The 14,834-nt window shown below is 35.5% G+C and overlaps 2 protein-coding genes across 2 annotated transcripts in view; both read left to right on the top strand.

Moving 5' to 3' along the window:
* Nucleotides 1–11,724, top strand: part of GFRAL (GDNF family receptor alpha like) — a 65,092-nt gene extending 53,368 nt beyond the window's left edge. The window contains exons 7-9 of the mRNA XM_032410094.1: nucleotides 8,810–8,905; nucleotides 9,005–9,077; nucleotides 11,652–11,724. Coding sequence (XP_032265985.1) covers nucleotides 8,810–8,905; nucleotides 9,005–9,077; nucleotides 11,652–11,724 — 242 coding nt within the window. The remainder of the gene's footprint in view (nucleotides 1–8,809; nucleotides 8,906–9,004; nucleotides 9,078–11,651) is intronic.
* LOC116635904 (small nuclear ribonucleoprotein E-like) lies at nucleotides 4,294–4,572 on the top strand. Its single transcript, XM_032410216.1, has one exon. The coding sequence runs from the start codon at nucleotides 4,294–4,296 to the stop codon at nucleotides 4,570–4,572; it is 279 nt and encodes a 92-aa protein (XP_032266107.1).
* Nucleotides 11,725–14,834: the final 3,110 nt, after the last annotated feature.

Genomic DNA, 14,834 nt, shown 5'->3' with positions numbered 1-14,834 from the left:
AACACTTGCAGCCAGGACATAATTTATTTTGTCTCATCTACAATTTTCCAAAGTCATTTATTTATGAGATCTTTTATTTGCCTAACACATAAAAGGGTTCTATAGAATTAGCATTTCATAAGAAACATTTAGACAACTCTGCCTCTTCCAACAAACTTTGAATTTACTGTGTTGACTTCAAGTCAGGTTTCTGAAATAGGAAATGCCAGAAGGTTCAATTTCAGTGAATTGACTCAAGAAGATCTTTCTAAGGAAAGGAAAGAAGAGAAGGAGGATACAAAGGGAAAGGGGTAAAGAGAAAGAACCATCAAAGAAAACCCTTCTCTTATCCCTGCTTTCCCTTCCATTCTTCCCTATAATTGCACATTCTTTCTCATGGAAGTCTCCAAAAACCCTGTTTATACTAATATTAGTTTTAATATTTTCATTCTCAAAAGTTTTTGTGGACCTCGGTATTCTAGTTTCATTTTACAAATGAGAGAACTGAAGCTTAGAGAAATTCTCAAATTATTTGCTCTTATATATCTCCTAATCCAATGATCAAGATACTTACTCTTTGTCTATCAGTAAACAAACCTGATTGTTAGAACTAATTACCAGGCAAATAGTTTTTTAATGCATTACTATTGATCGGTAACGATATGCATTAATTACAGATGGGACAATCAATTTTCATTTTTTTTTTAAAGATTTTTATTTATTTATTTGACAGAGAGTGACACAGTGAGAGAGGGAACACAAGCAGGGGGAGTGGGAGACGGAGAAGCAGGCTTCCCGCGGAGCAGGGAGCCTGATGCGGGGCTCGATCCCAGGACTCCAGGATCACGACCGGAGTCGAAGGCAGACGCCTAACAACTGAGCCACCCAGGCGCCCCTTCAGTTTTATTTTTTTTATTTTTATTTTTTTTTAAAGATTTTATTTATTTATTCATGAGAGACAGAGAGAGAGAGAGGCAGAGGGAGAAGCAGACTTCCCGCGGAGCAGGGAGCCTGATGCGGGACTCGATCCCAGGACTCTGGGATCATGACCTGAGCCGAAGGCAGACGCTTAACCATCTGAGCCACCCAGGCGCCCCTCAGTTTTATTTTTTTAAGATTGATTGATTTATTTGAGAGAGAGAGAGAGATTGAACATGAGCAGGGGGAGGAGCAAAGGGAGAGAGGGAGAGAGAATTCTCAAGCAGACTCCCCACTGTGCACAGAGCTCTATCCCAGGATGCTGAGATCATGACCTGAGCCAAAATCAAGAGTCGGACACTCAACTGACTATGCCACCTAGGTGCCCCTGAATTTTCATTTTTAAAAATGATAATGATATGTGAAAAATATGTGATTTATCTAATGACCCTTGGTCAATGTCAAAGATAAGAAAAAAACTAAACATTATATAATCATACACTATACAGTGATGATAATACACAGTGACAGATGTGCTATATCAAATGTAAAATTGCTAATATATACTTTTTGGCCATTAGATAATTGCATAGGCATGGCATTATAATCACCATATTACATTATAAATTAGGTAAATATGGTGTCTATTTTTAAGAAGTTTGCTATCTAAGGAAAGCTAACTACATATATCATACTTTTATATTCAGCTTTCTCCCAGAAATTTGTAAATTTATGTGCAGGGAAGAGATACTGCAATTATATACCTTTTTTCCTTTTTAAAACTCAAGTCTATGAAGACTTTCCAAAAGGTATCCCTTTCCTTCATCTTTTTTCCCAGCTCTCTTTTCCCTGGTGTTTTCAATCAGCCTATGAAAAATTGTGTGAGCTAGCCAGGTAAAGTCTTACACATTTTCAAAACAGCGGACATGAGGGAATCCTTAAGTTCCAAGTAGAGACATCAGAAAGCTATCTAGACAATTAATGTATTGTCACATATATTTTTTCATAAAAAAAATTTCTGTAAGAAAATTCCCTGTAGGAAAACAAAAACTTCTGAAGTTGATAAAATATAGTGTAAATTATTCCCACTCTTATCTTACATTTGTCTCATTATAAGCTCTCTTAGTGCTTGTATAACATAATTCAAGGTAAAAATTACTGTTCAATTTGGGGAACATATTTTTTTCCAATAAATTCATTCCGGATAGAGGTAGTTTTTAAACAGTGGGGTTATTTTATATTTTTATCTGTCTCAGGTTGTATCAATGTAGACATAGATTGTAGGAACCAAAGAAATAGCCAAGTCTGATTTTAAACAGTTATAACCGATCTTTTGTGCATTATTCTTTGTGTGCCCTTTGCCTAGTGAAGACACTGGAAAACTTTATGTATAGTCTTAACTCTACATCTGTAAAAACAGAAAATGCTCATACTGATAGCATAGTCTAAGATAACTACCTTGAAGATTGCAACATTTATTTTTTTTATATATTTCTGTTAAATGTCGTTAAAGTGATTGATTTATTTCATTACACTGAAAATGATGAACATATTTCAGAAGGGTTTGCAAGTTGAAACATCCTACAGATGTATGTGAGTCATCTCAGAAGTTTTAGTTATCAGATGTGTGTCACCTTTTCTTTTGCAGATTTCAGCAACAGAAACATACATGATCCTGAACATTTGCAAGCAGACTATGAGGTGTTTCTCATTGTGCAACACTATTACAACTTGTCCCTACTACTTTTCAAATTTATTTCTTAATCCAGCTGGCTGCCACACTGGAAAACACTGAAAATGTTTTTGCATAATTTTTGTTACCTGCATGAGGTAGATTTTAGATATAAATTGTGGAAGATTTTGCTACCGATTGCGTCTTGGACATATATACCAACTCTAATCTTGGACAAGACAACTATTCTGAGTCGACGTTTCTTTATCAAGTTGAGCTAATAATTCCTATTTGACTCGATGTTATAAAGTTTAGCAGTGTTTGTCAAAGTGCCTTTTAAGGTATTAAGCACCATATATATATAGAAGTGAAACATTTCGTTTATTGTCTGAGCATATACATGTATTTCTTTCCCCCGTGTGTGTGTATACAGTATGTATAGTGTATACACACACAAGCACACACAGAATATATATATATTCTGCTAGCAGCATCAGCAGCATCTGGGAAGTTGTAAGAAATTCAGAATTTCTGCCTCATCCCAGACTTACTGAATCAGAATTGGCATTTTAAGGTAAACCAAGAATCATGTTAAAGTTTGAAAAGCTTTGTTCCATGTGGTCTACTTATAGTCTGATCTTTCTCTCTCTTTCCACGAACACACACATATATAGGTAGCAACCAGAGGGCTAGGCAAAAGAAGGTAGATTTATCATCCTGAGTTGATAAAAGAGCAGTCTAGGAAAGTACTTTATATTTTAACTAGAACTGACCATCAATAATAGTGGAAAGATAGAAGGTATTAAGTGGCTCATTCCTGGAATAATGTTTACTGCTGTCAATAATGAGGCAGAATGGATCATTGCACTGAAAGTTTGAATTAGATAATCTAAGACATCTCATCTAATTTTGTAATTCTACTATACATACAAACTTATATATTTATTGATATATATTCTAAACATGAATATTTGATTCCTATCTCCAACCTATATCTTTAGACATGTTTTGTATGAGCCCACAGGTAACAGATATTTTTAATTCCAAGATTTAAAATTGTTACCTTCTAAAACAATCACAGTATATTTATGTATATTTATCATATATAAATCATAGTATATTTATCTAATCTAGTGTTGATTATTAGATAGCAATGCATAATTTGCATTCTAATTGCTACCTCAGTTGCTTTCTCATTATTTTCAGAAACTTAAGGAAAATGTAGAACAGTTGAGACTCACTATAATCTCTAAGAAATCTACTAGATGTGTGGACAACACTGTTACTCAACCAAAGGCCAAAGAGCTTGACCAGCCAGGCTTGTCAATACAGTTAGTTACTAACACTGAGCTTTTTGGTTCATGCCAGAAGATCAGGGCAAATCTTCTCCAGTGCATACTTATTGAAGTATGTGTTTTTTGCTTTTGTTTTTGTTGACATACAGAAAGCTGTATGTATTTAAAGGATACAGCTTGATGAGTTTGAAGATAAATATACACCATGAAACTCACATCACTACAGTCTATACCATAAGTGTATCTATCACCTCTACAAGTTTCTTCCTGTCCTCTATTTATTACTATTCTGTGTGAGTGGTAAGAACATTTAACTTAATAGCTGCCCTCTCAGAGAATGTTTAAGTGTAAAATATAGCGTTGTTAAGAATAGGCACCATGGCGGAAGTTGCTTTCTGAGGTAGCGTGCGGTCTTTGTCGGCTTCCACCATGGTGTATGGTGGCCAGGGCCAAAAAGTGCAGAAGGTGGTGGTTCAGCCCATCAACCTCATCTTCAAATACTTACAAAATAGATCTCGTATTCAGGTGTGGCTTTATGAGCAAGTGAACGTGCGAATAGAGGGCTGTATCATTGGTTTTGATGAGTACATGAATCTCGTATTAGATGATGCCGAAGAGATTCATTCTAAAACAAAGTCAAGAAAACAACTGTGTCAGATCATGCTAAAAGGAGACAATGTTACCCTGTTCCAAAGTGTCTCCAACTAGAAATGATCAATGAAGTGAGAAATTCTTGAGAAGGCCATGTAGTTTGTTTTTTTAGATGTCCTTTGTTGGGAGTATAGTTCTAAAACATTTGTTCATATTGTTTTGATTACCTTTATGTTATTACCAGAGAACAATAAATGTGGGATTTTTTTTTTTTTTTAAAAAGAATAGGCACTATGGTGTACAATAGATCTCTAGGACTTACTCATTTTGCATAACTGAAATTTTGTACCCTTTGACTATGTTGGAAGAAGCCATCCAGAGGATATTACTGCTGGTTGACCTGTGAGCTATACCAGGGAAATTGGAGGTTCCTTGCCCCCTCCCCTGTTCTTGGAGTGTACATTCTACTCACTCTTCCCATAGCCAGAGCTATTTCAAGGATGCAGTCTTGAGACAGCAATGTGTTGTTGAGACAATATGGACTGTAGATGTGACTGAACCCCATTTAAGACCTCTCTATAAACTTTTAAAATTCTAGTGGGTGAGTGCCAAGATCTACTATCTAGTGACTGCCCAAGACAAGCCTCATATATAAGTTCCCTTGCTTATTAAAACAGCCACGAACCAGTCTGCAGGGGCCCACCTCTTTCTTCAGTCTTTCCTCCTCCTCTGTGTATGGAGAGCCAGTTACAGGTTTCACCCAGGGAACTCCTGAGGTTTGCAAACCAACAGGCTAATACCACTCAGTTTCCCTTTCCCCCAGCTGCTGGCAAACATGGGGTTAGCCATACGTAGTGCAAGAAAATAAATCGAACACGTTGTTTCATCTCCTTTGAAGTTTGTCAACTAAATAAATGAATACGCTTTGTTGATGCATGTTATTATTTAAGGCAAGTATATTATTTGGTCGATTTACTTTTTACAATATACATTTTAGCAGCAGTGATGTTATACTGTCATTGTATGTGTTTAATGCCTTGGTTTATCATGTTACTAATGTGTTGTTTTTTCAAACTTAAAGATGTTTACATATTTTCCTTTCTTCCCAGCTGCAATATTTTTTAGATCCATTTTGGAAGGAGGTTTTTATACACTAGTAATAGGAAGAGTCCATGATACATGGAATCTCACTACTGATCATTAGGTGAAAAAATTCAAAACTCATTTCCAGTTTGGGAATTTAAATACCTTCAGATGACCATATTGAAACATTGACCAAATTAGAAATAGCTCCAACCCTTGGATATGCAAGAAGGTCATCCTTGCATTTTCGTTCTCACTAAAATATTGTCATGGTATCGGCAATATTTTACTTAAAAATGGAAAGAAGCCAATAACATCTAACTATGCCATGTGACATGTTAGCAATTAAGAAAAACAGCTACAAAACATATTATTCTATGAAAATGTTCACTTTGTCAAAATTTTTCTTCCAAGCAGCCTGGTATATGTAAATAGAATTTTAATTGAAGATTTACAAATTTGCACTATGTCATAGTTTTAATTTCTATTTCAACTATTCTGACATTTCTTTTTAAATCATTATTTTGTATCTGATCTATTGTATCTTTAATTATACATTTACCATTTCATATAAATTATAAAAAGTAAAGTTTTAGATCCCATCAGCTCTCAGCCACTGCTGCACAAGGATTTGGAAGAAAATAAAAAAGAAACGATCACATCTCTGTAGTCATTTGGGGAGAACACTATTTAAATTTGTTCTTAACACAGGGCTGAAATTAATCTTGATTTCCCGTCAGATGTACAGGGATTTTACAATATAGTTCATAATAGTGTTTAACTCCTCTAGGGTATGAGTTAAGATAAACAAGTCACTGACAGTGTTTATCTATAAATATAGCAGATGGTGTGGAACTGAGGTTGGTTATTAACTCTGCCAACTTTAATTTCATGGTTATAAAACACTGTAAACCTCACTGTTTATAAAAGGCAGGGAAGATTTCTTGGCTTCAGTAGCCAAGAAACCCTCTGTAACATTAATCTCTCTAACTGATATTCGGTATCCTCCTAGGGTGCAATATTTAAGATTGTGGAATGATTGCTAGACACATTAAAATTTTCACTGGGATCATTAGCTAACATTTCTGTCATTGATCTATTATAACTTTGTTAATGAGTTCCATGTGAGCGAAATTTAGTGAATGAGACGATTCTTTCTAAACTTTGCTAGGTGAATGTTTAACAATTACTTTAGGCAGATATATTTAAGAGGCAGTCTAATTTGTCAGAATAGTAACCTTTTTTTTATGTAAAGATGAATCATGGTACCTAACTAGACCAAATGTACTTAGGGATAGAATTTCATAAAGGAAAACTATAGCATCATTCAAATAATTAGCCAATGTATATTATATACATTTACATGTAAGCCACGAATCTGCCTCAAAATGCCATAGAATTTTAAATTTAAAAGAATTTTCAAAACATTGCAAAACGCCATAGAATTTTTTTAAAAGTAAAACTATCCTTCATATTCTGAAGTGATTTGAATATAAAATTTTAATATAATTCGTTTCACTAAAACCTGTAAGATCAACTTGATTAAAATTAATTCTTCCCCAAAGAAGGAGCCACTAGTATAAAAATGCTATTATTTGAAATAGCTGTTTTCCCATTCCAACTTTATAGTGAATAACAAAATGTATTTTATGACCACAAAATTGAAAAAAAAAAAATTCACATGCTCTACCTCTATTTATTTTACACTTAGAAGAGACTGATTTTTCAGTTCTTAAGAAAGTCCGACTTCTATAAATATATGATAACCCAATATGTAAGGCGGGGATTAAAAAATCTTGAACTAAAACATCTTCACCGTATTAGAGTTCAAACTCCTCAAAAAATGGGTTTTCTAATAACAAAATCCTCCCTTTTCTACCTCTTATGTTGGGTTCCTTCTCTTGGACCCATATTGAGAGCTCTGTGCTTTCTGCTGATTATTCCTGGGACCTCAAATCTTGGCTTCCAAGCAGCTGGCTTGTGGACAGCAACCCTCGGTGGAGAGAGGACTGGATGGGACTCTTGGTAATATGTCTTCCCGTCTCCCCTCCTACTCGGAGCCTCTTGTCAGTAATTCTTATCAGATGTATGATTCCACCATTTGATGCACTCATTTCTACAAACAACAGTCTACTCAGACTTCCAGGTCTTAAAGTATATGAAACAGTCAGAGTGGACAGCCAGTCTCTCAAGGGGAAACTTGATCTCATCTCCCCCACCCTTCTTTAAAGATTTCGATCCTACCTGAATCTTCATCATCAAAGAAGCTGGTTATTGGGCTATTGGTGTATTTAACATTCATGTCTTTGTTGAATCGAATCAAAACTGGGAGTGAGTTCACTTCAAAGTTATCAGTGAATGTCACCGAAAATGGATCTGTTAATTAATCTTAAGGATCCCATCTTTTTGTCTTGTGAGTTGTGAAGGGAGGTAGAAATGTGTTTAGCAAAATGTTGCCACAAAGACTAGGGCCATAGAATGGCTTTTCCACAAGTGTGACACTTTCCCTTAAGTGTGACCAAAACTAGTTAATAATAGAAAGGGAAGGGATATACAAGAGACAGAGTAGGGAAATAAGGAAAGCTGGATGTTGAAGTCTGAGTGGAGGGGTAAACAGAGTGATTGCTTTAGGGACTCAATAAGAATTCATAAATACAGGGGCGCCTGGGTGGTTCTGTCAGTTAAGCATCTGCCTTTGGCTCAGGTCATTATCCCAGGGTCCTGGGATCGAGTCCCACATCATGCTCCCTGCTCAGTTGAGAGTCTGCTTCACCCTCTCACTCTCCCTGTGCTCTCTCTCTCTTTCTCAAATAAATAAATAATTTTTTAAAGGATTCATTAATCCAAAGAGTCTTAGGGAAATGAGATATTGTTAAAAGCATATTGAAACAATCACTCTCGTAAAAAAAAAAGGAATCTTTTTAATATCACAATGGGTAGTTTCAAGTTGATGATTTATTCCCCCCCGGTCTATATATAAGGTACAGTGAACTATCATAAAGTATAATCTACTTTCCTAATCATGGTTTGGGAATAAAAACGAAAACAAACAGTTTCTGTAAAGAAATTATCTGATTAAAAGGTGGGAAAAAAACTGTTAAAATATAAGGAAAGTGCTCCCACTTTCATCCTCATCTATCAGATTTTATTAAGATAGGGTCAGAAATAAATTGCTGCCTTGTAATATAATATAAAGCAAATTACAACCCATGGGAAAAAGTAATGTATGACTTTTAAATACCGTAATCTCATTTTCATTATTTTCTTTCAGATTATCCGACCCTGTCTAATGTCAAAGGCATAGCATTGCATAAAGGAAAACCTGCAAAGGAGAGAACTCTAAGTGGATTTCATTCCCCTTTCAATGGTGAGTTAAAAATCTATCCTCTATATTTACTACTTATTCTCCCTAAAAAAATCCAGTAATTTGTTGTTGTTGTTGTTGTCTTTAATCTTTTGTTTCTAGGAGAAGTAATCTATGCTGTCATGTGCATGACAGTCACCTGTGGAATCCTTCTCCTGGTTATGCTCAAGCTGAGGTAACTGGATACAACTCAGAAGGGAAAAGCTGGAACAGAATAGGCCTAGTTAAAGCACATTTCACAAAGGCAGACCTTACAAAGGGCCTGAGAATGAAAGCTTCTCCGTTAAGACATACTAAATCATTTTTTAATGTGGGATAGGCCCATGGAAACATTACTCTAAGTCTTCAGATGCAAGAGAAATGTGATCAGGGAGATTTTTTTTTTATGTTGCATTTTACCAGCACATGTGCATTTTTCCCCCCAATTAAACTGTTATCAATCTTTCTCCTGGTTTTCCTACAAAATCCAAGTTGAACTTTGCTGCATTCCTCATTCAAATCATTTGCAGGATTCATCCGCTTACATAACGGAGCTGTTGTGGACTTCATACAGTTTATATTTATCTGAAGATTTCCTCTTTACTCTAATTTCTTATATACTAATAAACTTTGTTCATGTTTTAATATACAATTATTAAAAGAGACATTTAATGAGGCCTCACAGGGTGCCCTTAGAAACACTTATTATTTCCTGACATTAATTCACTCTTTCCAAATATTTTTCCTTGGCTGCCCTCATTGCTGGAATGCAGTAATGCTCCAGCAAACATGTGAGACTTACATTAGAGATATATCAATCTCCAGATTTCTAAATGTCCAGGGTATAAAATTTTTCCACTTATTTAACATTGACAAATAGATATAAAATGTTGTGGATTTCCTTACCTTTCATTTAAAAACCCTCATATTTATAAATCAGTGATGTTCATTTTCTTATTCATTATACATGTGTGTATATTTGTGTATAATCTGAGTATCATGCAATGAAGAAATACATATGTTTGCATATATACATTTTTATCATGTATATGCACACACACATAAAATATATTTATCAGTAAGATTAGGCCTAGAGAAGATCACTGGCAATAGACATTTCTCTTATGGCATTCACGGAGGAGGACTCAGTACACTACCCAGTGCATGTACACTGATTACTCCTCCAGAAATCTCTCACTTTAAGACCTTGACAACCAGGCAGATAAAATGAAAGACTTAAGTGGGGAGGCATATGGCAATACCAAGAGGTAAGGCACTTGATGAGTCTACACTTTGCCTAAAGATTTTCAAATATATTTATTGTTAAATGCAATGTCTACTTATCTACTTGTTGGATCCCACCTCAAAGCATTGAATTTGGTGCTCACCAACACCAGGACCCAAACAAACTGCTTTTCTCCAAGGCCTTAAAAGCTGTTATCTGTATGAGAAGATGTTCCTTGGATTCCATGATACAGTTTAAAGGCTAAATAATTAGCATCAGTTTCTAAGGGGGAAAACAGCATTGGAATTTATTAAACTTGACTTTATTTTGTTTAAAATATTTGAGAGCACTGTTCAGTTACTGGACTTGCTTACATATTCCATTATAGACGTATCATTTCAGATAGATACAGATGGTTTGCTAGTCTAGCAAAAATCTTATTTTAATGGTTCTGAATCTTTATTTCTTAGGCACACATAATGTATAAAGTTCATATCTACCACACAGGCCAATGGGTTTTTACAGATTACTGTTGTACCACAGATAAATAAAGTGTTGCCTTTCAAAATCCCCTGTGTGTCTGGTGTAAGTTCACCTCCTTTCTCATCTGCATAGAAAAGCCTATCCCTTTATCGGATGACAGGGTGAGTGTTTTAGACAAAAATGTTGAATTTAATGTTTATTTTAAGGCAAATCATTCATACTATTAAGTATACCACACGTAGTTACAAATTATTTTCCATACAATTTAAAATGAATCCTTACCCATAATCTGAAAGATCCAGAAAGTAAATGATCTAGGGTTAAGTAAATGACAAAATTACAAGCCAGCATGGAAAGAACAAAACAAACAAAAGCATCAGTAACAACAAAACCCATGTTACCCTAGGGATGACCAGCGCCTCCTTAATGAAAGAAGGCTGGTTGCCACTTTAGGCATTGTGAATACCTTTCTGCAATACAGCTTAACATTTTTACATTTGTTTCATGTTATGCAAAATTAAAACAACCCTAAATCTTCAGAGAAATTTGCAGAGAAACCAATAATTTAAAACTTAAATATTGAGGCACCAGGGTACCTGGGTGGCTAGTCAGTTAAACATCTGACTCTTGATTTCAGCTTAGGTCATGATCTCAGGATCATGAGATCAAGCCCAGCTTGGGTTCCGTGCTCAGTGGGGAATCTGCTTCTCTTCTTCACCCTCTCCCTTTGCCCCTCCCCCCTTCTCTTTCTAAAATAAATAAATAAAATAAATAAATAATAAATAAATAATAAATTTTAAATGTTAAGTAAATCTTAAATAATTTAAAACTTAAATGTAATTTAAAAGACTCTTAAAAAAATGATTCCTTGGAAATCACAGTTAAATGCATACTTCTTAGAAAGACCATAGAATATGCAACAATTGAAACTTTACATTCAGGAACTTGATTATATTTTTTTCTCCAGGCACAGAATCCATCCAAAAATATAAGCACATAGAATCTCATTTGTAAAATCATTAAAATGGCATGTTGTTAACTTTTACTTTTACTTTTATATAGAACTTCCAGGATATCAAGTCAAACAAGAGATCATTCTCCAATCCAAATACCTGGAGGACTCATGATTCATTAAGAGTCACGGATCATTAACAATCACTTTCTTTACAGGAAGGCTTTGTAGCCTGTCAACAGAATATTCTATCTGCCATCAGTAAGGAAAATGTGAAGATGGATCTAATGATATTGGATCATTAAGTATAATAATGTAAGAAATAGTAATAATGGCATGATGTTAGATTTATTTTTTTCTTAAGAAAGTATTCAAGTAAAAATGTATGTGGTATCTTCTATGACACTAGTAGAAAATTAAAGTCTCCCTTGAAGGCAAAATGTGTTAACCCAAGTTACAGTCTGCATGATTTGTTTCATGATAAATTTGAATCTATATGATAGTAATTAGTTGCATCAAAATATGATATATTATAGTTAGCAGGGTTTATTTTTCCTGATCAATCTTATAAGTTCCCACTGACTTGCCAAAAGGAAAATGCTAATAAGAATATCCAGTATAATTTGTTATTTGTGTATTGTTATCCATTTTCAAATCATTAGCTACATCATTAGCATTGACTTTAAGTGACTTTAAGTTCCTAAGTATATTTGGCTAGATGATTAGTCTTAAATATCAGAAATGAGATCTTTGGTTTTTGCAATTTCAATACTGTTGAATTTAACTTTTTAAACTTGATGTCTTTATTTCATACCTATAAAAATGTAGAGCAACACATTACCTGAAAAACTCAATGTGCATTTTAATAATGACATACTTGTGAATTTAATTTTTTTCTATGCTAATTACTATGAACTTATGCAATAATAAACTAACACTCTAATTATTATATTCTGTATTGTTTCCATATGTTACTTTTGGCCTGATTTGACACCAGAGTACAACTGTGAATAGAAAATTGTGAAAAAGATGTTAGTTTAGTTTTTGATACGTATATGCTTTTCACCTAAAAATACATATGAAGTTTTTATTACCTACAGGGGCACAGGAACACAAACATTCAATAAACTGAGCATGCTAATAAATAGTGATACATTTACATTTAAAGGTCAGATACTTCCTGTCTAGTCTCATATCTATGGCTGTTTACTATGTTTCAGATTAAATCGTCTATATTAAATTAAATTTGAAGTTACCATTTGGCTATGTTTACTCAAAGTAACTGAAAAAGCCATCCGTTATCTTTTAAAACAGGGAAGAATGATTTGGGGAGTCAGAAATCTCCCTCAAGAAGTTCTATATATTCCAGTGTCTGTTAGCTCCCTAAGTTACGTGAAGAGAATGTAGGCCCTTCTATCTCCAAATCCCTGCTATTTAATATGGGCTTGCTAATGCCCAGGAAACACAGACTGTCTCTGGAAAACTGAGGAAAGAAGTCAGGCTGCATATTGTTTGTGTCGAGCAGGGAAGGGGAGAACAGAGTGTGAAACAGATGATGCCCTTTAAAAACAGAATCTTGTATCTTAGGCCAGCAAGAACAAATAGGCCTTTTGGGCAGAATTTCAGAAGCAGGAATCCACATGCAGCATTTAGAGAACTTTAAAGAATCAACTGTCCCTGGACAGGGAGTCTTTTTTTTTTTTTTTTTTTAAAGATTTTATTTATTTATTTGATACAGACACAGCGAGAGAGGGAACACAATCAGGGGGAGTGGGAGAGAGAGAAGCAGGCTTCCCGCTGAGCGGGGAGCCCGATGTGGGGCTCGATCCCAGGACCCTGGGACCATGACCTGAGCCGAAGGCAGACGCTTAACGACTGAGCCACCCAGGCGCCCCCCTGGACAGGGAGTCTAAATTGAGAAAATATGGGACATAAAACTGACAAACATTAGGGCTGAGACAAAAAAGTCCTTAACAATGTGGCTAAGGAGTCAAGATCCTATAAATGTGGGCCCCTTCAGGACATGGTCCCCATCCCACCCCCACCTTTCACTCTTCCTCATCCTGCCCTCTAGAAAGCCTTTCCCCATAGCCTTTCCCTGCTCTGGGGTTAGGAACTCCTGCTCAGTGTTTCCCCCATCTTAGACTAGTATACCTTACTATGATTTATTTTTAATTATTGTTTTTCTCAGTAAATTGTAAACATTCTAATTGAATCTGTTAGTTCATCTCTGATTTCCCTTCCTTAATACATGTTCAATAATAAAAACTGTTTAATGAATGAATTGCTTCATTTGGAAAGCTATAAAGTGCCATTAAATAATTTTAAATAGGGGAGTGACTTCCAATTTATGAACAAGAAGAGGCATGTAAGCAGAAATGTAAATGGCAGACTGAAGATGGCTAACCCTGATGTCCAGGAGTCTGCTAAACATGCACTGCAATGTGGAGCCAATAAATATTGAGGGCCTGCATTAATTCATGTGTTCAACACATATTTATTGAACATATACTATGTACCAGCCACTCTACTAGGCATTGGAGATAGAGTTCTGAACAGAGTCCTCGTGGAAATTTGGAAAATATACAAATAAAGACAGTACTTTATGAAAGTGATAGATGCTACTAAGAAATGATAGGCTGGAGTATCAGAGTGATGTAAAGTAACAGGAGAGAATAGCATGGACATAAATATTTCATAAATAGAATGGATAGGGATTTGAGATTAGATAATAACATTGTAAAGATCATGGCAGGAACAGAGACTGAGTAGGCTTCTGATCTGTGCCATTAGGTAAACCACGGCGCTACCTAAAAAACTGGCTCATATAGGGGGAGGATGAACTTGGAATGGGAAAAGACAGTCTGCCATTTATCTTCAGATCTGTTCCCACCTTTCTCCACCTTGTATTTACCCCAGGAGGCTGACCTGTATGAAACCCAGGTTCTCTTGTCCTCTGGCTTCCAGTTGGGTTCAGCCAATAGTGAGAAGATGGGGGGAGATATTCCCCTGATCCCTCCATGAGGGCCCACCTTGGGCTGGCTGTTTCCCTGGATAGAATACCACTGTTTCTGTCAGTGTGGCTTTTTCTACATGAATCTCTCCTTCTGGATTCCAGAAACATTTCCCTTTCCCTTCAGGACTAGCAGTATTAATGACTCAGCTGTTACCAGTCTTGAGTTCCTGAGTTACTAGATTACTCGTTGTGGTTTTCCTACAACTACCTACACCTATGTAAAGGCTCCCTAAATCAAACACTCTTACAGTCATCGAGTTTTAGATAACTTGGACTT

This window comes from Phoca vitulina, unplaced genomic scaffold (assembly GCF_004348235.1).
Source record: "Phoca vitulina isolate PV1807 unplaced genomic scaffold, GSC_HSeal_1.0 scaffold11, whole genome shotgun sequence".
Lineage (NCBI taxonomy): Eukaryota > Metazoa > Chordata > Mammalia > Carnivora > Phocidae > Phoca > Phoca vitulina.
The sequence above is the reverse complement of the archived record's forward strand: the minus strand, read 5'-3'. Positions and strand labels throughout refer to the sequence as shown.